The sequence below is a fragment of the Micrasema longulum genome, unplaced genomic scaffold (genome assembly GCF_059751315.1).
Source record: "Micrasema longulum isolate JH-2025_06_02 unplaced genomic scaffold, ASM5975131v1 h1tg002704l, whole genome shotgun sequence".
Classification (NCBI taxonomy): domain Eukaryota; kingdom Metazoa; phylum Arthropoda; class Insecta; order Trichoptera; family Brachycentridae; genus Micrasema; species Micrasema longulum.
Genome location: NW_028279836.1, coordinates 8,404 through 34,668, shown reverse-complemented (window position 1 = coordinate 34,668; position 26,265 = coordinate 8,404). Strand labels below are relative to the sequence as shown.

The window sequence follows — 26,265 nt, the reverse complement described above, 5'->3', positions numbered from 1 at the left end:
AAAATCCATCTTTCTTTATTTTGAGCAAATCACAAAAAACTGGTACAATACGTAACTTCAACTTTTTTTTTAAACTTAATTTTTTTATTATAATCAGTTAATGTTTTATATGTAAAAAGTGAAAACATAAGCATAATTATGTCAAAAAACGGTAGAAAAAAAAAAAAAAAAAAACAATTATTCATTACCAGCTTTGCAATACTCAAGTAGAGGTTGCCAACAAAGCTGTATGCAATAAATCTGACAATTTAGAAGTCAAGTCTTACAAATTAAGCCGTATTTTTTACTGAAAATGTTAAAATTATTGTAAAAAATTGTATTCTAAATAAGTTTCAATTAAGATCTCACTTTTTTTAAATTTTGGATTTTGCCGGGTTTGCAAGTAATACCCTCACATGTCAAAGTATAAGTAAAGACTGGACAATGCATACATAATTATTTACATCTAAAAATTTTCCACGCATACTAGTTTATAATATCGACGGTAAAAAGACTGGTGCCACTTTTCCCAGAATCTGCGTCGTATGAGCCGTCACCCATGGATATCAGACGTAAGTTTTAGCGTTTAAATCAAAAACCAATATGTACGATATTCGTCAAATCATCGGCTTATATCACACAAAATTGGACTTGTTTATACGAATTGGATGTTGCTATGCGAAAATGCGTTAAGCCACACCAACCTCAAACTGAGATAATTGATTTTTAACACCAGGCACATTTTTCGAAAATGCGATTAAGTCTTGGTTGTAAGTATAATAAACAAAAAATACTTGATAGAACAAAAAAGGTTTAAAAAAAACATATGTTTTTTTTTATATAAAAATTTACCCAAGAACTGGAATAACACATTTTTACAGAACACATTAAAAAGTATTACCTTTGTAATAAAAACAACTCAAAAATGTTTTAAACAATGTTTTTTTTATATATACAGAGTGGCCGGAGAAGTGACGTCCAACGGTAAAATGTAGGTGCCTCATATTGAGGAGTATCCGGATCACCCCATGTACGTATGTTCCGCGATTTTGCGTGGTTTTCGAGCTATGATTTTTTTATGAGTTTCTGAAAATTTTTGACCGGAACGGTTTTAATTTTTAAAACGATCATTAGAAAGAGAATTATAAAAAAATATTGCTGTATACAAAAAACTGTTTCTTTTTCTGTTAGTCCTAGGTTGTTGGTAAGTTAAATTATTTGATGCTCTTGTATTTATTTTATGTATGTTGTAGTTAAAATAAAATTTTATATTTGTCTTTATTTTATTCTTTTTCATCTAAAATATCTTTCTTTTTTTTGTTAGATCAATTCCTCTAGATTGAGCATTTTTGTTATTCTATATAAAATTGTGGTTCTAGTATATTTATTAAAATTAAATGTTACTTTAAGTGCTTTATTCATTGTTCTTTGTATTGATTCTTGCATCTGTTTACTATATTGAGACCATATTATTAATCCATATACAAAGTGTGGAAGTATAAAAGCATTGTATATCATTAATTTTGTACTTTTATCAAAGACATCTGTTCTTCTCAATATTCCAATAATTGGACCTAGTTTTTTTATAACTGCTTTGATATGTTTTGTCCATGCTAATTTTTCATCCCCTTCCAAACCCAAGAACTTTACATTTTCTGTTTGTTTAATTTGCTCATGTTTAACTATTAGGTTAAGTTTAATGGGGCGTTTGCTTTTTTTGTTTTATTATCATATATTTAGTCTTATTTGTATTTATTCATAACGAGTTATTATCTAACCAGTACATAAGTTTATTCAGATCCTCATTGATGTTGTTTTGCAGTTGGGTTTCATTATCACCACTATATATCAATAGAGTATCATCTGCATATACAAAATACCTCCCTGATACATTTGAATGACTAAGGTTATCAATATACAATAAATACAATAGGTGGCCTAATATGGACCCCTGAGGGACCCCTATAATTATAGGTATTTTATCACTCATATAATTAAGATTCTCTGTCATTGCCTTTCTTCCCTTCATATAGCTTCTATAAGCTTTAAGGAATTTCCCCTGAAACCCAATCTTTATATGTTAACTTTGTTAAACAACTAATTTAAGGCATGTTTCACATTTTGTAAAATGTTTTCCTCGGCACGGGACACTCCAGTAAGGGAACATTATTCCATAAAAAAAAGAATACAAACAATGTAAAAGTGTAAATAAATTAATAAATAAAATAAATAAATAAATATGTATTTGTAGTTGAAAAAACAATCAATTATCTTCCTGTTTGGTTGGCATCATCATTAAAACCTAATTACAAAAATAGAGCTGGTATAAAATGCGAATATAATTTCCTGTAATTGTTAGTGCCTATACCAATTAACGCGAAGGTCATTTTCAATGACACAATGAGGACATCAGTTCTGTTGAAATCTTTGTAAATAATCATTTATTTACTAGTTTTCATATTAATTAATTCATGTGTATGTATATATGTATATATATGCATGTTCATCTGTGTATATGTATGAATATATACATATGTATATATATATGTATGTATGTTGTATGTGTAAATTAATTTTTATTTTTATTTTCACTAATAATATTAATTTTTATTTTTGTTTTAATAATATTAATAATATCATGTTTTATAAACAAAAAATACAATTGCTTTATCTACTACATAATATACTTAGGTAATATATTTCTCTGGATTATTTCTAGTCTGCCAAACTAGGTACAACCTGTTTTAAGGCAGACATTTTTATGCTAAAATAAACAATAACATTACTAAATGTTGTTAAATATTTATATATAACCACTTACCGACTCTTCTATGTCTACCGGTTTCGATATACAAATATTTAATTTATTTAATATACCTCAAAGTTAATGCTTTGAATATTAATAATAACATTACTACCTATTATTTAATTTATTATACAGTTATACAATATTTAATTAATACCATTTATTATTTAAGAATGTTTTTGAGTAAATCTTCCGATTTTTCTCTACCTAAATCCAGTAATCAATATTTTACAAATTCATTTAATTGAATCTGGGTCATGGCTTTGCAATGTTCGGGTACCATATTGACTATTCAGGGGCCAGAAGCGTAAAATTTTTCGCCCGAATTCAGACTGTGTGGTAGACCCCATGACCTATCCTCTAGTTTGACTTCTGGTAGTGTGAGAGTGTTCCTTTTGGGATTTGGTAAAATAATTTGCTTTCACAAACATTGTAATTCTAGAGATGTAAAATTGCCTTACATCTAAGATCCTGAATTCCGCAAACAACCTGACGCTGGGGTACCTGAAGGGCTTTTTAAAAATGATTTTCATAAATTTTTTTTCAACAGATTTAAGAGGTTTTTTATATTGATATATTGGTACCTCCCCATCCTATTATGCCATAAGTTATAATAGTTACTGTATTAATATTAAGATTTTAGATCATTAATTTTGTGGTCAAACATTTCAATAAATGAAAATAAATATTCGTATACAGGAAGTTCGCCGGCAGATATAACACTTTAAACATTTACAAAAATTTAGTAATTACATGTTAAATGTAATTTATTTTTTTAATAAAAAAATATGCGGATTTATGTTACAAACACCCCTGCAATTGAAACTTTATCTTGGCAAAAACTCGCTCGCAGAGATCTGCACTGACAGATGTTTAAAAAAATTGTTCGATACAGAAAATGCTCATTTATTTTCATTGCTGGATGAAATGTAGCTTGAAGGAATGATTTTTAAATTTTTCTTCAAAATAGCGTGTGTACCGAAGTGTTTTTAATGCTAGTGGATGCTGCAACCTAACGCTCAGATTTACGAGGATTTAGAAAAAAATTGTCTCCCACGCGGTTTACGCTTTCCAGACATATCCATATCAACTGGTTCCACGGCCATCACACAATCATAAAATTTCAAACTGAGAACGAAAACGTTACATTACCACATTGGTCAAATTCTTGTTAGCGAAATACGCCTCAACAACGAAAGCACCGTCCTGTCCACAGACTTATAATTAATAAAAAATCCGCAACACTCCCGCGTCGAATGAAACCCCGTTACCCCGAATCACTTCGTTACCTCTATTTTAACCAGCTTTTCTATGCCTACCAGTGCCGTGATTATGAACGACTATCTTCATCGGTATATGCTGATACGGTATAAACTAATATCGATATTTATGTACAAAAGTTTATATATTTGTTTGAAAACTCAAAGTAATGAGAAAATGTTGGTTGGTTACAAAAAATGTTTTCTTGCGCGCGGAAAAAATTAGAGCATTAAATTGTAGTGCGAAATTTCTTAAAAATGTACAAAAAGAAAATCAATAATATTTTAATAAAAACGCACTACTTTTAATGACGTCACTGGTTCGTGTGAACCAACCAATGATATTAGAGCTTTGAAGGATATCCGGTTTGGTCACCGTAAACAAACCAATTGGAAGAACTGTCATCCGAACAACCTCTGACGTCACACGCGGAGATATTTCAGAAATACAAAACTTATTTAAAAAAAAAAAAAAAATTATGAAAATTTGGCTTCGTTTTATATTCTATTAAAAAAAATAAAAAAAGACACTGAACATCCTCATTGAACATGTTTAGAAGAAAAATATGTAAACATATAATATTTTTTTATACAGAAAACGTTATTTTACTTTGTAAATACAATTGAAAATAAATTTTAACTTCTCATCAGAATACATACCCAGGGCCGGTATTCCAAACACTCTCGCGGCCGTATTATTACGTGTATTTTGTATGTAAATACACGAGATAATATGGTCGCGAGAGCGTTTGGAATGACAGCCCACGTCATTTAATTTGTCTTATCAGCATATTGATTTTCGTTGTTATTTATGTAACTAATATTTGAAGGTGTACAGTGGGATTAGCATGTTAGTGTAATTTGTATTCTGTAAAAGAGACAGGTACGTCTCGAAACAGGTAAACATAGAAAAGTCGGTAAGTGGTTTTAGACAAATATTTTCAGTAATTTTTTCAAAATGTTATTTTTCGTTGTGATAAGCGCAACAGTTTATGTGGTACCATTCCTGTGAAAAAATTTAAAAAAATATTATTGTTTGATAACAGATGAGAATTACATCACAAATACCTTTGCTAAGTATTTTATTTAGTGTTTATGTTGTTCCTTTATTTATTTATTTATTTACATTTTTTTATTTTTTTAAAAGGAATAACCCGCTAAGCCTCTATTTTGAGGCTTGTCAGCAGGTGGGATAGAGGGGATATGGAAGAAGGTAATGAAAAATACAGCACAACACCCAGACCAATTGAGAAAAAATCTTTCTTGGATTTTTTACTTGCAACTGGCGGAAATCGAACCCGCGACGCCAGTTTCACAGATAGCCGTCTAACCAACTGTGCCACGGCGACATACATAAGTTTATTGTTCATTATTCGATACATAAGTCCCAACTCCATGGGACTAGAAGTCCTGTGTTGAGATGGGACGAGCAATTAGTTGACACTTATCAGAAACATATATATATATATATTTTTTTTTTTAAACATATATATGGTACATTAATATGGTAAACAGTAAACTCAAACATTCGGAAAATCATCAAGGAGTTTCCTACTCAAATCCCCCCCACTAAGGAAAATCCAATCCTTAACTCCTTTCTTGAAAATAGTTTTTGTCCTTGAGGCTTAATACTCTCTTCCAAAATATTGAACACTCTCGGTGCGATAAATGAGAGATGTCTCTGAGAAAAAGTCGTACGGGTTTTGGGTATGACATAATTCGTGCTCTGCGAAAACCTCGTACAAACATTTTATTTCATGATTGTTTAATGTTATTGTTATTTTTTAAAAGAAATAAACTTTAAAAAACCAACTGGTTTGGGTATCAACTTTTTTTAAATTTAATTGTCAATAGACGTAATATTATGTACCTACCTAAAACCACAGCCCTAATATTTTTCAAAACAACAGCTGAAGTTGACCGATTTTTTACATATTTTTGAAAAAGTTTGAAATTGTCTTTTTGTTCTTCTGGTTTTGTTTATTTTATGTTTATTCTATCATAAAAACTGACTTATAATATTAATACTCGTATAAAGTTACTTTGACGGTCGAATTTAACTATAGTCCTTAAAATGTAACATGATTAGAATGACAGTTGTCAGAAAAAGTGACGACATAACTTTGTAGTAACGTCAAAGGAGTTATTTAAATTGACACGAAAAATCATTTGTATCTGGCGTGTTGATTTATTTTTTTATTACAATGCTTGAAACATAAATCAACATTAATATATAAAATCAACTTTAAAACTAAAAAAAAACTCAAATAAACCTAATTATTAACGACGTTCTTACAAGGTTACATCATTTTGCAAAAACGTTAGAGATGGGACAAATTGATCAATGTCAATTGATCTAATAAAAAAACTATTCGTTTGATGTTGTTCGTGAAAAAAGTATAAATGTCTCATTTTTTGGTGAACAATTATTTTCAACTAAACACACTATAATAATATTATGTATCTTTTTTGGGTGATACCGTGTATTTTGGATTTGATCCAACGTTTCGGCTACCATTGCAGGAGCCATCTGAGCAATGGTAGCCGAAACGTCGGATCAAATCCAACATACACGGTATCACCCAAAAAAGATACATAATAGTGATAACAGTGACCGTGATAACCTTCGCACCTATTACACTATAATAAGCTTGTTTTTTCGTTTTTTATATCAATTTTCGGAAACAGAGATTCATGATTGCATTAAATAACTGATACATTTCCAACAGGCATAACCATTGGCAGGTTTGTCTTGTATATTGAAATGTGAAACAGTCTATGCGGACGCTGTCTAAGAAACATAAAAGCTTATACTCCACATAATTTCAGGGTTGTCAATAATATCTCGCAACAATTGAAAGAAATGCCTAGTTAAATATACAGTCCTTCTAGTCTTCAAACTGCTGTAACCAAGCATACCCTGAAGGAACTCAGTGGGATAAAGCCATGGATAATATCCGCACTCCCTCATGTAGAGAAACCGAAGAAATTTCTTCTGAACCCTCTCCACCATAAGAGAGTACTTAAATTTATTTACAAGTAATTTAAATAGATCAAGTCAAAGAAGGAATCGTGTGTTAGAAATACCACATTGTAAAACGAAACTCGCACAGAGACATGCATGTTTTATAGGCCCAAAAATTTTTAATTCTTTTTTTACTGATAATATTTCATTGATTCCAAACTTTCAAAATTTTCCTTCTTTTAAAAAACATGCACTATCCTTGATTCAAACTAAAGATATGAACTGTTTTTTTCTATGATTTATTTTGTTGCCCTTTAATAATAAGGAATATTTTTGTGTTTTTTTTTAATATTTTTTATTTCCTTTTTTAATTACTATAAAAAAAAATACCATATTATCTTTCTCAGAATAATTTATTTTTTCATTCTTATTCTGTACAAAAATATTCTAATTGTCTATTATTTATTATAGGAGCAAAAATTCATTAACATTTTCTCGTATACCCACGAACAGGCCATGCCTTTGTGGGATTTTTAGTTTACTATTTTTCTATTAATATGTATTTCATTGATATTTAACTATGCTTTATTTTTTATATGCTCTGTTTTATTATTATGTTTATTGTAAAAAAACAAGAAAATAAAAATAAAAAAAACTCACACGACCCCAAATCATTGAGCCACTCTCAAATCTACTTCACGCTCTCAAATCTACTTCAGTTATAAAGAATCCTCAGGACTCAGGACGAATCCTAACATCTTCATCGAACTGCTACAAACTGTTTTGATCATGCTCATCTCAGCCATACGTAATGCACGGATCTCAACATTGGTGCATCCACCGGACATAGTTTTACCACATATTCGCCTGAGAGATCATATTTAGTAAATAATCTGTAAATTATGTGTAGTGGTAAGATTACATTTTTTATAAATTAGATTTTTTATAAAATAGACTGGGATAACTTACCTAGTCGCATGTCGCTCCTTCTCTTGACCCTCAGCTTGATCATGCATGACTGGATGCACTGGAAATAGTAATCATTAATCAATAATCATATCGTCATTAATTGGTTGACCAGTTAACGGACTAATCGGTAAAATAATGATAACACGCATCGATGATTCCTTTAGAATCTTATTCAAAGCGAAATTTCTATTTTTCATATCTATTTAATTATACCTCAGTGCCGGCCCTTATGTATGAGAGATGAGCATTTTTTGTCAAAATCAGAAAAGAGTTCTCCGTTGTTTTGGACATGCAGAGCGAATGAACAGCAAAAGAACGGCTAAAGAGATTTACGATGCGAATGTTGATGAATCGTGGAATTCCGAGGGACATAGCAAATATTAAATACTTGAATGTGGAAATGTCAAATATCGGAAGAATTGGCGCGCGTGCATGAGAAAAAAAGCGAGGTCTATATGCAAATACAGAACTCTGAAAGGACGTGATGGTTTGTTGTGGAAAAGTTAATTCTAGCGCCTATCAAAGTTTAGTATTATAACATTTGTGCACGGTATATTGCCTACTATCAGGCGCAAGCGCTTGTTTATCCAATCGTCGCATAAATACACGTTATACCTCTCATCACTCATGAAAAATATTTTTATTTTATTTCCGATAAAATTACGCTTGCGTTTGTTTTTAAAGTTTATAAATAATATGTTCGTGTTTTATTTTTATTGAAAAAAAAATCAGCTTAACCCTTGAAGAAATGTTAGCAAAAATATGAGGAAGTTTAGTAATTTATTTATATTTTTTTATTTGTTAATAGACTGTCAAGCTAAGCTAAATTACACCACCCGTGACGTCACGATTTCAAGATGATAAGTTTTCCTGACATTTAAAAGGAGAACCCCGTACCTGTCAAAATACAATAAACGTTGAAAAACATGGCACTCGTATTCTTCCAGTAGACTATTTCAATTTAAAATAAAATGTATACCCACTCACCGGCCATGTTGGTTTGGGCGAATGAGACAATCCATTTTACTTCTACCTAGCTCCACTATCCATTCTTGTATGGACTTTTTAAACATTTTCTCAATACTAATCGTTTTGATAAATAGTGGAAGAAGGTTATAGATTTTAATTGAATAATACTCAAAGTCCCTTTGTCCGAACGTGGCATTAGTTTGTATTTGTTTAAGTTGTCTTTGTGTTGAGGATCTAGTGATTATATTATTTGTATGTGATGTATTGTAGGGGTTATGTCTTTTATTTGAGTGAGAGTAGTTTTTGAATATGTAATAAGTTAATTATACCTCAATAAAGAAGCTTGTGTGGCTTTGAAACCGGTTGGTAGAAAAATAAATAATAAGTGATTGAAAACAACACAGAGTTAGTGTTTCAGATATAAATTATATAAGGAATAAATTTTGGTTAAAATTTATTTTATATGGCTATCTAAATAAATAAATTACAATACAATTTATAAATGGCAATAGTTTCTATGCGGTCATTTGGGCCTGCAGTGATAAAGTTAATAAATTACCTCGTGGATGTGATTAAGGACGTCCGGCCTGGACATGTCGTCCAGTTTGGTTTCATTGACGTCCAGAATCTCATCAGCCACCTCCAGATTGTCCTTCTCCGCCGGGGAGCCTGAAACCATAGAAACACTTCAATTTCGGGAGCCCATTTCTAGAGTGTATCAACGAGTTTTCGGGAAATTGGATATAAACAATGGTTTCATACACGCGGTAAAAATTAGCGCATATTATTGTACGGCGACGTTTTTAGAAATGTATGAAACAGTTAATAAAAATGAACTACTCTGAATCACGCCACGAGTTCATTCGTATCGACCAATGATAGGGTGATAAATTTTTAGACGATATTGATTTTGCATGCGAGAGGAACAAGCCAGTGTCTTCGATTATCACTCCCATTCATTTTACTTCAGAAAAAAGCTTTGTAATCTTGTTGGGTTCATAATCCATGATCCATGATAGAGAAATTCACATATTGCTTTTTTTTACCTTACATTTGTGTTACAACTTTATTTTTTCCCGTCGTGCAACATTACGCGGCGGCATCAGGAATGCGCGCGGCAAAAGTGAGGCATAGTGGGAGAATTATTGGACACAGTCCGATGTATTCAAATATGATTCTACGCTCCTTCTGGACTATTCTTAATTCTATAAATTCGTATAGGAGAGATGAAAAATGTCTTGAGTGACCGGTATTATGATAATGAAATGCTCTAAAGAAAAAAACATTTTTCCTTGAGTTGGTCCTAGGTATCAGCAAATTAAATGTAGTTTGGAGTCTTGTTCTGTTGGGTTAAATGACATTTTAAAAGAATATGTAAGTAAAGGGTAGTCTATGGCGTTGTTAACTAGTTTAAATAGGAATAATTGATCGGCAATCACTCTTCTATACTTCAGAGTTTAAATTGCATCTAGTGTTGAATAAAATTTAGTTTTTTTTTTTTTTTTTTCTGTATCCTTTCTAGGTTGTTTGTGTATATTTTATATTGGGGACTCCATATATGTAATTAAAGTATATTCTAACTGACTTCTCACATATGTGTTATATAGCAGTGTTAATGTTTTAATGTTTTTGAAGTCGTTAGATATTCGCATTTAAAAAACCTAGCATTTTATATGCCGTATTGATATTTTCATCAATGTGAATATCGAATACAAGCTTGGAATCTAAAACTATTCCTATGTCTCTAGTAACATTTTTCCTTAGAACCATTTCGTTCATTAGAGCATACTGGAAATTTAAAATATTTTGTTTACGCGAGAAAGATTTATATGCGCATTTTTTAATGTTAAGGGTAATATACAGCAATAATCTTTGAGGCGGTTGAAATTAGATTTTATTTTCACAAATATTTTACTATCATCAGCAAAGAGTACAGATTTTTTTATTTATTAACAGCCTTACTCAATCTGCACAGTTTACAGGCATGTTATTTAAGAAAAATGTTTGCAATTGGTTGCTGCACATCGATAGGGACGAGGTTGTCAATTTTTTATTGATTAGCAAAAATTTACAAATCTGCTTTCCTTCCGCTTCCATACTTCTGCTTCCATACTTTTACTTTTATTTGCTTTATATATATATTAATAATTTTTATGTTTTTTTCATTATGTATTTTTGTATAGTTTAATTTAGTACCTACGTACTATTATTTGGCACATGATTTATTGCTCCTATTTCTTATATTTCTTACTATAGTATTGAGTGAGTTTCTAGAAAACATATCTCAATTATCATTTCAATTATGGTTTTATATATATATTCTTTTTCTGTTGATTTAAATGATACTCTTATTTTGTTATTTTTTAATACTACTATATTTTACTATTATTTTGTGGATTTTAATGATATTACTATTTTGTATATTTGATTATGTGTGATTCTTAATTTGTATAATTTATATTTTTAAAATTATTTCTGATTATCTTTTTTGCATTGTATTCTTTGGAATTTGATTATTTATTACATTTACCTTTTTTTTCTAGATTGTTTTTCTATGTCATCATAATTTGATCTAATTAATTTTACTATGTATCTTTATTGTTATTTATTGTGGCTTGACACGGGCATAGCCTAAAAAGCTTTAATAAGTTCATAAATATTTAAACTAGTGTAATTTTGAATGAATAAATAAATAAATTTAAACAAAAAAGAATGTATAAATATAGAAAATAATACATAAGTTAAAGACAGAAATAAGGACTTTGAATTAGAACAAAGGTATAGAGAATAATACCCGTATGCAGAGACAAAACTTAAGGTGAGGAAAGTACATTCTAATTTCAAATGCAGAGAATAACCCGAAGGTGAAGACAATAGAATGTACTTTCCTCACCTTAAGGTTTGTCTCTGCATACGGGTATTAGTCTTACAGTAGCTGACTACTGACTTTTTTTACTATTAAAGTTTCAATGAACCCTTACCTTATATATTAAATGTATTATGTAAAAACTGTTGTTTTTTTTGCCCAAATAAATATTAAAAATTTACATAAAACAGTAAACCTGATAAGTTGTGTGATATAATTTGGTAATCGTTCTAAAATTTGACAATAGACGCATTATTTTGCTCCGCGTTCATCTTTATTGTACAAATTAGAGCTTTTCTGTTGTTACCACCCCGCATAATATTATATCAAGCTACCAAATCTCCGCCAGCAAAATTGTCGTTAATTTGTGCTTGGATTAACAGCCTGTTTTATAATGGACTTTTTTTTTTAATTTTCAGCTTTTAGCCAGAGATTATATTTTTAATATCTAAATCAATTCAATTTTGCGAGAGGATAAAATACAGCATTCTAAAGTACATTCACGGCTCAGAATAAACTCGCTACAGCTATAGAGATGCTATTTCGCTCTGTTTATTTATTATCATATCATGACTGCTGCGAGACATTGCATAGATTTATATATGGTACTATTAAGCGTGTTGTCCAGCTGTTTTTTTAAATGTAATATTTTTTATTTGTAGTATTCTTTAGTAATATGCATACTTCCGCTTTCCATTTTGTTGTATCCCAACTCAACACAGGGCTCTTGGCCTCATAGAGTTAGGGATACGTTTTTTTTTGTAATATGTGTCTTTGTATGAATATATAAAAAAATAAACATAAAATTTTACATTTATAAAAAGTTGCTTTAGCTGTCTAACTATGGTTATTTACCTCGTTCTAAAACAGACAAAAAAATAAATAAAAAACATTAATCAATACACATAAAAAATGAAAGTTAGTAGACATTGTGAAAATACAGTTTTAAACATAGTATAAATAGGTATAGTAAATTACATAGTAAAATACATATTTAAAATCCCGGTAAAATACGTAGTAAAAACAAAAAACATAGTAAAGGGTATAATTAAAAAAAATGTATATACATGGTAGAAAACATATTGATAAAAACAGAGTAAAAAGTAATGACGATCTCCGAAAATTCAATCAATAAAAAAGTAAAAATATATCATAACAATTCAAATAAGAACATGTGTTGGCCATCTAACAGCCACCATCAACCCCTCAGACTCTCTGCGACCAATTTCACCGAGGAAAGTACAGAAGTGGATTAAATTAAATTCATTTATTTAAAATAACATATACATAACAAACTAAAATTCAAATCATGCATATTATAAAATAAAAAAATACATAAAAAGACTCTTGTCAAAGTAGTAGGAGAATCCTGATCCGTAAAACCCCTTTGGATACACGGAAAAGATTAACATCCAGAGCGATGTTCCCCAGCATAGCGGTAGCTCTTACAACAGGAATAACCATCGTAGGGTAGTCCTTTATATTGGAATATGAAACAATCTATGCTGACGCTGTCTGAACATACAATCCAATGCTCATCTAATTCTCAGAATCATCCACCATACCGCGCAACAATCGATAATGTGTAGGCAAATACACATTCCTTCTAGTCTCTAAACTGTCGTAGCCAAGCATACCCCGGAGAAACTCATTCATCATTTATGAAAATGATAAAGAGGAAGGGACCAAGGTTTGACCCTTGTAGAACTCCAGAATAAATCCAAAATGGTTCCGATTGGAATATTCCGTATGAAGTAAACCCATTTCTATTCTCTAGGAAGCCGATGAAAAACATAAGGCAGTGCCCTGTGCACTGTCGGGCAAAGAATAATAATACACGCGATAATAATAGTACACGAGGACTTAATTTTTTTTTCAACTCGTTCTTTCTCAGGCTCGAAGATTTGGGGACCGTGTGAGTTGAAGTACTCTCTTATGGTGGAGAGAGTTCAAAATATGTTTTATCGATTTCTTCATATAAGGGAGTGCGAATATTATCCATGGCTTTATCCCACTGAGTTACTCCAGGGTGCTATTCCGAACCACTCTCGCGGCACGAGAAAACAGTTTTTCTCGTGTATTTTCTATTTTTCATTTATTTATTTATTTTTAGTTACATTATGAACATTTTAGAGTATCCAAATAATTCTCAACACAACAAAATATGCTAATCAGATTTACTAAATAGAAACGAGAAAAAAATGTAATTTGTCATGTAAAATTGACATACATATTACATTTATTGAGTTTTTCTACTGACATTTCTTGGTGGAACTGCATTTTAATTATAATAAAAATACCTTATAGTTTTATTCCACTTTTATTTATAATTTCCTTCGAGTACCTATTAGAAAACTCCAAAATTGATGTAGTCAAGTCCATCAGAGATTTAGGAGTTGTTTTGGACTATAAACTGACATACAATGAGCATATAGATAATACAGTAAATAAATCACTGAAATTACTTGGCTTCATTAACAGAATATCCTCTGATTTTACTAATGTCCGTACAATCAAAACTCTTTATTGCTCAACTGTTCGCCCTCTTCTTGAATATGCCTCAGTGGTCTGGTCTCCATTCTATGTCAATCGCATAAATCACATTGAATCAGTCCAACATCGCTTGCTTTCGCTTGCGAGAGAGATAATTATTCTTATGCTGAAATACAGTCAATGTTAAATATTTCTAGTCTACAAAAACGTAGAACTAATATTGACTCCATATATATGTTCGGCATACTAAATGGTATAATCGATGTTCCATCATTACTGGGACAAGTAAAATTCAATATTCCGACTCGTAGATTGAGAAACAATGAAGTACTGTTCATCGATCAGCATAGAACAAACTATGGCCTAAATTCTCAAATGACCCGCCTTTGTCGTATTGTTAACTCAAGACAGGATCTGGACTTTTTTGGTTTAAGTTTACAACGATTTAAACGAGCACTAAATAAACAGTCCAGATCTTGTCTCGATGTTCCTTATGTTTGTCAATGCTTCTTTCTTTTTTCTTTAAATGTTTTAAACTATTCTTTTATTGTAATATTTAAACCATATAAATTGTATACATGGACAATGTCCGTTAATAAATAAATAAATAAATAATTATTTTATAAATTTTTTACCAGTCTGACGATGTCGGTCACGACGAAACCCGGTCACACACAAAGTATTTTTATTATTATAAATACATATTACAATTTGGAAATTGCCCTCCTAAGAGAAATTCCACTCTCATGAAATATATCGGCATCCGAGGCGATATGATTATTGGCGGCCTCCGTGGTGTAGTGGCCAAGACGCTTGACTCACGCACGGAAGGTTCCGGGTTCGATTCCCGGCGAGAACACAAAAATTAAAAATGTGATTTTTCTCAAGCCTGGGCGCTCTGTAATGTAATTCACCACTGTAATTAGGCCTCTTGGCCTGTTGTGGTGCAAAAAAAATGTTAAAAATGTAAACAGGATTGCCCTAACTACCGGCATAACTATTGGCAGGTTGGTTCTGCATCGAGGTGGGTAGAATAACCTGTGTTGCCTTTGTCGAAGATCCTATCAGGGACCAACGAATAGACCGAATCCATTCAGAATATCGGAATTATGTATGCGACCACCAATGAGTTGAAAAAAGTGAACACCCAAATGAATATCCCTTCTCCCCAACAATGATTGGTAGCCCAGCATTCCTAGTAAGAAGTCAGTCAGGAAAAGCCACGGGTAAAATCTATACTCCCTGAGATAACGCAGAATTTTTTTCTGCACCCTCTATATCTTTAAGGAATAAGTGGTTTCATTTGGCAACCAAATAATAGAACTAAATTCAAAGCGACTTCTTACCAAGGAGTTATACAATATTTTTAGAACCTGAATATTTGAAAAAATCTTGGCATTTCTAAGAACAAATCCAAGCATTTTAAGGGAGTTACCGCATAATGATAATATATGTAGATTAAATAATAATTTAGCGTCAAACAGTACCCCGAGATCCCTGGACGTTGACGCTCGTTCAAACATTACTCCATCCATGAAATAACAGAAATAAATTGTTTTGCATGCTCTTGTGTATGACATGACAAAACGTTTAGAGACTTTGAAGAACAGTTTGTTTCGTTTACTCCATTGTACAATATTTTGAATGCCGTACTGAAGTTTCAAACAGTACAAAGGAGTTTGTATTTCATAGAAAATTTTCAAGTCGTCAGCAAATAATAAAAATTTGAAATATTTTATTTCATTGCTAATGTCATTTACAAATATTGTGAACAACTTTGGTCCTAAATTAGACCCCTGGGGCACTCCTGAGGAGGTGTGAAAAACTGCAGATTGATAGAGTCCATATGACACATACTGCTTTAGATATATAGATAGCTTGAGAAAAACCTCAGAAGAATGTCACTGAAGCCAATTCTATGAAGTTTTTGAAGCAAAAGCTGGCGATTTACTTAATTAAACGCTTTTGAGAAGTCGCTGTTCGAGCAGTCTACCTGATAACCTTTGTCAAGTGATTTTGTGATAAAATTGCTCTCGTTGTTATTATTACGCTCTCGTGGCCGTATTATCTTATGTAAATCCAAGAGATAATACGGCTGCAAGAGCGTTTGGAATATTAGTCTTGGGTATGCTTGGTTATAATCGTTTCAAAACCAGAAGGGATGTGTATCTAACTACGCATTACTTTCGATTGTGTTTATGTTCCGGATAAATTACATAGATAGCGTTAACATAGACTGTTACGCATTTCAGTATACAGGACCAACCTGTCAAAGTTTATGTCTGTTAGAATGGCTACCTCTATGTTGAACAATATTGATTTGGACATTGATATTTTTACGTCTCTGAGGGAGTTTTTCGTTACAAGATTCTCTTTTTTTTTACATATTGTCAAAATATTATGAATGCCTACGTGTTATGTTATACATACCTAATTTCGTTGTCTTTTTTTATTATTCTTCTCCTTTTAATATCTTTTTCAAAGCTTCCATCTCTTGAAAACATGCTTCCCAGATAAACAAATTCTTTTACTTGTTCAAGACATTCGATGTATACATTTATTATGCAATCAGTAACTTCACTCCCCTTTTAAATACCATCACTTTTGACTTACTTTCGTTCATCACCGACTCGCCATCCAGGCATGCATAATACATTCGAAATACTATTTGTTTGCAAATCCTCCTTGCTGCTTGCTAAAAGAACTGCATCAACAGCGTGCAACAAACCGCTTTCAGCCAAATAATAAATTTTTGCTCCAATATCCATTCAGTCATTTCTTTCATACAGTTTAACCATGTATAGATCAAAAAACCACGGTGACATTACACATCCCTGCCTTTTAAGAACGCGAACCACGATGTGAATCCCGCATTAAATCTTGTTCACGCTGAACTCTCTTCATAGAGAGATAATACAGGTCATATAAGTTGTGAGGAACGATTGATATATTTCAATACTGAAAGGTTGGAGGTGAGGAGAATTACCGATTTGATGTGCTTGTACAATATAATTAATTCCAATCTTGACTCATAATTTTGCACAGAAAAATCAACTCTAAATGTCCCACTAGGCGATTACGGATTCAAAATACTTTTTCTAGCATCGGCTACTAGACGTTGCTCTCTTCAGGGTTATTTAATGACTAAACATACATAATACATAAAAGAAACAGTAAATAGATTAATGGGTTTCGATAAGGATAAGGGAGGGGGTAATTGTGTTTATGGTTTGGTAGGGGAAGGTAAAGGGAAACGTCTTCCTGAAACAGCTTAATTTGTGAAACGGTAACTGTTATTGCTACTTTTATTAAAAACAGAAACGCACATTTTCAGTTTAAGGTAAGGTTAACCTTTAGAGGGAAAACATTAAAAATAGTTTAATTGATTATTTATAATATTGAAATTTTGTTTGGCGGCATTTTTTATTCCTAGAATTTCCAAATTATTTCGTAAAATAGTTTTTTTATATGTATGAAATATTTCAATTGCTTCTTCAAAATGAAAGGAGTGGTTATTTGTCAAAATATGGTCAACAATTAAAAAAATAGTTATTGTTGAGACATCTCATGTGTTCTCTTAATCTTTTTTTATGACCGCGATGTTATTCCTATATAAAATGCTTTGCAACCAAGACAAGTACGTTTGTACACAGATTTATTTAATTTATTTGTTTTATCTTTAGTATTTTTAATAAAATTTCCTATTTCGTTATTGGTGAAGAATGCCGGTCTTACGTCGCCGGGCAAGTCTTTTAAAATTTGGTTGCTCAAATTGTAAACGTACAAAAATCTACTCCATCGTTTATTGTCATATAAATCTATGTTGTTTGAAAATAGATAATTACTATGAGCGTTTTGTTTAAGTTTTTTGTTAAAATATTATTTACTTTATTTGGGTTATACCCGTTATTAAAAGCAATTGTTTTGATCGGTTGAGTTCTGTGTCCAAAGTGGTTTATAAAACAAATTTATTTTTGATACACCAATTAAATTGTAATGATTGCGATACAATCTACATTGGAAAAACAAAAATAAACTTTAATATTATAGTAAAAGAACATTTAAGATGCCATAATAGTAATATTTTTTCTGAGTTCCCAAACCATCTGATAATAAAAAATAATCATAACTTCAATAAAGACATTATTAAAAGTACTTCATGTTGGAAAAAAAATATTAAAATTGGACAATTTCGAAATCTTAGAAATTAAAAAAGCGATTCAAAATAGGTAAAAAATAATTAATAACCAAAAAAAAATATTTCTTTTAGTCTACTCCTGTCTAGCTTCGAAAATAATCATATCAAATTACCACCCTTTTAGGGAAAAAAAAATGATTTATTGGCTCCAGGTCTAGTATTTAGTAAACATGATAAAAATAAAATAGGAAAGAACTCATTAGTTAAGTAAACATTGACGAAGAAGTTTGTTTGCTTTGAAACCGGTCGGTGGAAAAAAATACAAATAATAATAAATTAGTGGTTAAAAACAAACTTGTTTTATTTATTTTATTATGATGAATAACCACAAAGTTAGTGCTTCAAATATAAAATTTAAATTTGTTTTTATTTAAATTTGTCGCAATAGAGAGGTGAAACATTTTAAAGGGGAGAATATGAAAGTCTAGGCATTTACAGGGCTTATGACCTGTGATTGGCTGGTTTGAGTGGCCACTTCACACACTGTGTAACATTCACCATTCCGTCTATGTTTGAACATCCACATTTCCTCAACTCTTCCATCTGTTGACTTTTGCAGTAAAGTAAGTAAAAGAGCTGAAACCTTTATCATGCGGGTGAGATTCATCCGGTTGAACTTAAATTGGTGAAAGATGTGTAGTATTATTTTTGTTTATTTTATGAATCGTAATTATTTTGTGATATCTTTTTCTGTTTGTGAACTGAAAATAAATACATAAGTTAATTGTTTACAACATACTTTTTTTGTTATTATTATATTGTCACATTTTAACCTAAATTCATGTAGAATTTATACAAATCTAGAGCTGTCAGCTTTTCGAAATATGATCATTGAGTTGATCCAAAAACTTGAATGAAAGATTTGTAAAATGAGGAAGTTTCGTGTTTTTTTAATGTTTTTATTGTTTTTTAATAGACTTTTAAACTGAGATAACAATATTTCAAAAATATTTTTATTCATCTCTATGATTTTTGAAGCTTTCTCATTTTTTCGTGCCGAGTTTTCTGCAGTAAATTGTCCTGATTGGTGGGTCGGCTTCCCGGAAACCGGAAATCTTTTATTAAAAATGGGTCATTTTATTACAATCATTTTTATTCATTTCTTCATGCATTTTCGAGAAACTTAGCCCCACAATTAAATGCTCTAATTTTTACCGCGTGTATAAAACATTTTTTGTATCCAATTTCCCATAACACAGAATTTCATAATTTAGGCTAATTTTACTACTAATGCGCGGAAATTAAGGTTAGTCTTAGGGGATTTTTTTCAATGGATTAGCTTTGAAATAAAAAATACTAATTAATTATTGGTGAAAAAATATAGAGAAATAAAATATAGAAAAAAAATAAAAATATAGAAAAAAATATAAAACTGTATGTTTTAAGTGAGTAAAATTTCATCACGATTTTAGGTGGAAATGTGAGAATGCCTATAATTATTATCGTCTATAGCTATTGAATTAAATGGCTGTAGGTGTTTCAATCAATGATTTTAAATTTTAATAAGTCTTTTTCAATATTTATCTTTTTATTCAGCGTCTAATATTTTGTAAAAACTGGCGTGTAATTTGAGTAGAGTGCTTCTGATATGAACTATGTAAATAATTTTGAGTTTAGTAGTTTAAATATTTTAAGGTATTTTTCCCATCAATCATAAAATTACCTTTTGTAAATATATTCCGCCAACTTGTGGATACCATTCTTATTGTTTAAATAATTACAGGTAAAATTTATCGTTTTTCAATTTCTAAACAAATGCGAAATAAAATTAGGGCTCCTAAGGAAAGTATAATTTAATATCAAAATCAATTTTAACGTTATTCACTCCAATGCCTGTATGAGGGTTTGTCTCCTTTAGAAGTTAAACAACACCCTGGGCATTAAGGAAATCTACTATTTTTGTGCTTTTGAGATTAGTGGCTTCATAATATACATATGTACAAAGTCGAATACGCTTTTTATAAAATTATCGTACATAATGGTAATCGTTTTTTACATTATTAAATAAATTTGTTATTTTTATTTACTCACAAAATATATCAAACTTAGCACGTGTTATTTTAATAATTTTCAAATGACTTTAGCGATCATTTAAATATTATTTTTGAAATTTTTATCATACATATTTTTTGCATTAAATAACCTTGTTAAATAGTAATATATGAGCTATATTTGATTGGTCATTATATTGGTACCCGATACCCGCAAAAAGTTGTTAAGTTTAGACTGTTTTTTTAAATCGTGGGTGGAATTCAATGTAAATAATATGGTATATAGGGACGCATAAAATAGTATGTAAGGTATATCAGAATATAGGCACCAGAGATCAGAAAACACTGTCGGAGATCAGAGTAGGTGTGAAAGCATAGCACACGACAAGTACACAGCACGTAGAATCCATTCAAGCACGAAAACTTACCATAGAGCTTAATCTTGTTCTCCTTGGTCTCCACAATAATAATGACATATCCCTTCAAGTCCACAACCTTTTCGGGCGTCTTGCACTGAACGATATTCATATTTGGCGATGAACGCATCACTCACTTGCACAACACGGCACGCAACATCCGACACTCGAGCACGCGGACTTACCATAGAGCTTAATCTTGTTATTCCTGGTTTCCACGAGGATAATGACATATCCCTTCAGCTCTACGACCCTCGCCGTGGGCTCGCACTGAACGGTGTCCATGGTGGCGGGGAATGCTTCACACGAGGGTGCGAGACAGCGGCGCTTGCCAACAATGCCAACGGTCTCCGAACCAACGATGGCGCCTTCGCCGGCTGAGACCATCACTCGTCCGCGTCATCCTTCCTGGCCCCATGCCCCCGACTGTCCGCGGAGCCCCCTAGTGCCCCCCGGCATGACAGCCCCGGCACTTCCGTCTCGACTTGGACACCCTCCTGTCCGCGAGGTACAGGCTCAAAATTTTCCGGGACTTTTCTTGCCCGATGAGGCGAAGCATTTTCGACGAAACGAGAGGCGACGGTCACGCGAAAATACTTTTGAAAACCCGACACATAGGAACACCTTAATTCCGACCCCGTCACAATTTTTCTACCGTTCTTCGTAACAACGCATCGCGGCGCCTCTTTGCAATTTCACGATAATGTGTTACTTATTAACTTCGCTGGAAATTAAGCCGATTTTCAAATAATAAAAATTAGTTCGGCGCCCGTGTCGGTAAAGCTCGGAGCAGATTTGATCTCGCGACCCGTGCGGCGCGCGTGTATGTGTGTGTATGAGAGGCTATAGGACCAAACCCTCCGCTCTCGATCAATAATGCTCCAGCATCCCTCTCTGAGGACTGAGCGCTAAGCTACCTGTCATATGAACATGAAACAATCCGCTCACCGATGTTTTTAATGTGATATCTAAAAGTAAGCTTATTAAATAATAATAAGGAAATATTAAAAAAAAAAAAAAAAAACAAAAAGAACACGATGTCCAACCAGAGGTCCCACCGAGATTTGAACTCGGATCGCTGGATTCAAAGTCCAGAGTGCTAACCATTACACCATGGGACCGAAGTACCCAAGGTGTCAAGAAATGTGTATTTCAAATAAAATAAAATATATTTAATTATTTCAGTCAAATTTTGAAATGTAGTCTTCAAAACTTTGCATTATTTGTTTTGTGTTTTATAAATGACGTAAACTTTAAAAAAGTAATCGTAATGAAAAATAAACCATGTTTATTTGTTCATGAGCTTTCGTAATTTGTCAATAGATGGGCAACCGCGATTGGTTTATACTGCTCTCTGGCGTGAAACTGCTAAACTAAGAGTTTATGGCTATTGAATATGTTCAATGTTCCTCTATAAACGACAAAACAAAAATATCCTTTTTCTAATCCAAATTGGTTAAATTAATCGAAATTAAAAATATCGAAATGTCGAAATGAAAACAGCGGCCAACAATTTATTCAGGAATTAATGAACCCATTTTTTTCCGAAGTAGGTACCATAATATTATAAGTTGGATCGTGTGAAACACTTTGTTACTGGCTACACCGCCGTGATCAATGTAAGAAATAAAGATGGCGGAATAATATAGTGCTCATAACCAAATGAGCAAAAATGCCTTATTTTGTCATGTTTTAAGTAACCATAGTGTCGTGTTAACGTGTAGTGTTTGTTCGTAGCATCCTAACAGGGTCGTTAATATAGTGTTCATAGTGCTAGTGCCGGGGAATACGCGCAATTGCGCATTCGTAATCGGTGTTAGCGTGAAAGTGGTTTTGTGTATTGTTTTTAAGTTGACACCCGTCGAGATGGCCGCGGTAGGGTCACCCTAGGAGCGAGGCAGCGGGGCCACGCGGATGCCTCCGCTGCTGAGGCATTCTGTGAGGTCCATGGAACCGTCTCGCAATGGAGATGCGGGCAGCTCGGCGTCGAACTCTCTCCAGACACAGGGCGCGCTTAAAGCCCCGCTCTCGCTGTGGACGGCCGTCTACGACTACGGAGCGCAGGGCGAGGACGAGCTCTCCCTGCAGCGCGGGGAGGTGGTGGAGGTGCTGTCCACGGACGCGAAGATCTCGGGCGACGAAGGATGGTGGACGGGCAAGATAGGCGACAAGGTCGGCATCTTCCCCGCCAACTTCGTGGCCTTGGAAGACCCGCTCAACAACGTGAACTCGCTCATCGGGGACATCGACCCGCTGCGGATAGACTGGGCGGAGCTGCGTCTGCAGGAGGTCATCGGCGTAGGCGGCTTCGGGAAGGTGTACCGCGGCTCGTGGAACGGGATGGAAGTAGCCGTGAAGGCGGCGCGCCAGGAGGCCAACGAGGACGCGGACCTCACCAAGGAGAGCGTGCTGCAGGAGGCCAAGCTGTTCTGGCTGCTGAAGCACGAGAACATCGTCTCGCTCAAGGGCGTGTGTCTGCAGGAGCCTAACCTGTGCCTGGTGATGGAGTACGCCCGCGGAGGCTCCCTGAACCGGGTACTGTCGGGCCGCAAAGTCCGGCCCTGTGTTCTGGTGGACTGGGCCATCCAGATCGCGCGCGGCATGCACTACTTGCACTGCGGGGCCCCCATCGGTCTCATCCACCGCGACCTCAAGAGCTCCAACGGTGAGTTCTGACTTCACCTACACAATTATAAACTCGCTCTTTTATATTTCTACCGTTTCCATCAATTAAACCTTCAACCTTTTATAAGACAAAATACTTGAGTACTTGTACATATTGTAAAAACAAAATATCATGCGATTTTCCGATGAGATTAAAATTCACTTTATAGTCAATTGTCATTAAAATATTAAATAAATGTCCAGACTTCTATATTCCCTTCTCTAAAATGTTCTACACCTCTGTTGTGATGTATTAATATAAAATAAACATTTAGTTGCGTTTATTATTATTATTAGCAGATTAACCTCTTCTGTTGACAGGCATAACTATTGCTGCCTTTGGCATAGATAACTATTTTCTGAATAGTGTATTATTTTAATAGCGTACTAAGCTCTCAAGGACAAAAACTTTTTTCAAGAAAGGAGTTAAGAACTTGATTTTTCTTAGTGGAAGGGATTTGAGTAGGAAACTCCTTGATGATTTTCCGAATGTTTGAGTTTACTGTTTACCATATTGATGTGCCATATACATGTTTTTTTGAGTTACTGTTTGTATTTCTGACCATATATTTGTGGTGATATACTCATGTGTCTGTGTCAACTAATTGCTACTCCTATCTCAACCCAGGACTTTTAGTCCCACGGAGGTGGGACTTATGTCTCAAATAATGCGTAATAAACTACGTGTATGTAAATAAATAAATAAATTTTATTTATAAGAACAAACTATTAATTAACACTAATAACGATTTTTATTAAAATGATTAAAAGTAGCAAAAATATCGACGTTATAATAAAAAAACAAAATTTATATTTTAAGTCTCAAGGGCCTTACTTATAAACCTGGTATTATGTTATACCTAGACTTAACTTTATACCTGGTTTATAAGTAAGGCCCCAAAGGAGAAAAACTTAATAAAAAGCGGGCATTATAATTAACATTTGTTAATTGGTTACTTTTGCTGGAACTGCAGCCATAAAGATAATATTGTAATGAAAATACAGGCGTTATTTTATACCGGAGCCCCGATTACAATGGTATATCAACATTTATCTTCAATTTTATCTACAAAGTAAAATAAAATTTTCTGTATGAAAAGCAGAATATGCATACAATTTTTTCTTCTAAACATGTTCAATTATTGTTTACCGACGAAAATACTTCAAATGTTCATGCAAATATACTGATTTTCGTACACACATTTTTCCTTACAAACAGTCGAAGATAACTCTGTTAACTTCCCAATGTAATCGAGGCACCCCTTTTTTTTCATACTGAAAGTTAGATTTTACTTTATAGACAATAAAAAATGATTCGGATAGTATGATTATAATCGGGGCCCAGGTATTCTAATGGGTTAAAATTTATCTTAAAATTTTATCTACAAAGTAAAATTAAGTTTTCTGTGTGAAAAATATATGATTACATTTTTTTTCTACTTACATAAACATCGATGTTAGTTTATACCGTCTCGATATGTAGCGATAAAGAGATCGTTCATAATCGTATAAAGTAAAATCGACATTTACGTCCGAAAATGTGTATATTTAAAGATATCTTCGTCGGTAACCTGCAATTGAACATATTTAGAAAAGAAATGCATAGATATTGTATTTTTTATACGGAAAACTTAATTTTAATTTGTAGATAGATGTTTACTTCTCATTGGTATACGGACCCAGGGGTGATATTCTAGACGCACTCACGGCCGTAGAAAACACTTTTATCTCGCGTATTTACATACAAAATACGCGAGATAAAAGCTTTTTCTACGGCCTCGAGAGCAGTTCAGAATAGCACCGCAGGGGCCGTATTACAATGGTAAGTTAACTGAATTATGTTTAATTGTCTATGAAGTAAAAACGAATGTTCTGCGTAAAAAAAATAATTTCATAAAAATATTTTATTGAAACAATTACAGGTCACTCTTCAATTACAGGTTAACTAGCAGAGATACTTAAGTTTTTCATACAAATAAACGCATTTTTCGTACATAAAGTTCGATTTAATTTTATAGACAGTTGAAGATAATTTTGTTATTTCCTTTGTAATTTGGGCCCAGGGCTGCGATTACAAATGCTATCTTGATTTCTACACATCGAGACGGTATAAAGTAACATTGATATTTATGTATGAAAATGTGTTTATTTGTATGGAAATTCAAAGCACCTTCGTCGGTTACCTGTAATTGAACATGTTTAGAAAAAAAAATTAAACGTATTGTATTTTTCATACAGAAAACTTAATTTTAATTTGTAGATAAAATTTAATATAAATTTTAACTTCCTATTAGAATACGGCCCCACGGTCCTGATTACAATGGGAAGTTAACATTTATCCTCAATTTTATCCACATAGTAAAATTAAGTTTTCTGTGTAAAAATCAGAATATGCATACAATTTTTCTTCCAAACATGGTCAAATATAGGTTACCGGCGAAGATACTTTAAATTTTCATGCAAATATACTCATTTTCGAATACAAATATCTGTTTTTCTTTATAGACAGTCGAAGATAGCTCTGTTGACTTCCCATTGTAATCGGGGCCCAGGTCATTAATGCAAATATGTAGCATAAAATGGTTTCATTTACTTTTTTTTTTCACTAAACATTACATTTATTTACTGAGATTAACTATTATGTTTTTATTTTATGTAAGTGGATACTTAAAATATTATATTTTCTGCAA

The 26,265-nt window shown here is 32.6% G+C and overlaps 2 protein-coding genes and 1 non-coding gene across 4 annotated transcripts in view; 1 reads left to right on the top strand and 2 right to left on the bottom strand.

Annotated features, from left to right (window-relative positions):
- The window catches only part of LOC148271716 (uncharacterized), a 113,123-nt gene extending 91,375 nt beyond the window's left edge, over positions 1-21,748 (bottom strand). For both annotated transcript variants that reach the window (XM_088241023.1, XM_088241024.1), the window contains exons 1-3: positions 20,924-21,748; positions 9,507-9,616; positions 7,979-8,036 (exon numbers count right to left, since the gene is read on the bottom strand). In XM_088241023.1, the coding sequence (XP_088097149.1) occupies positions 7,979-8,036; positions 9,507-9,616; positions 20,924-21,041 (286 nt within the window). In that variant the 5' untranslated portion in view covers positions 21,042-21,748. The remainder of the gene's footprint in view (positions 1-7,978; positions 8,037-9,506; positions 9,617-20,923) is intronic.
- A 212-nt stretch (positions 21,749-21,960) lies between these two features.
- Positions 21,961-22,032, bottom strand: TRNAQ-UUG (transfer RNA glutamine (anticodon UUG)). The gene has a single exon. It is a non-coding gene; the product is annotated as a tRNA-Gln (tRNA).
- Positions 22,033-22,521: 489 nt separating this feature from the next.
- LOC148271714 (mitogen-activated protein kinase kinase kinase-like) lies at positions 22,522-24,202 on the top strand. Its single transcript, XM_088241022.1, has one exon. The coding sequence runs from the start codon at positions 22,826-22,828 to the stop codon at positions 23,585-23,587; it is 762 nt and encodes a 253-aa protein (XP_088097148.1). The 5' UTR covers positions 22,522-22,825; the 3' UTR covers positions 23,588-24,202.
- The last annotated feature ends 2,063 nt before the right edge of the window (positions 24,203-26,265 follow it).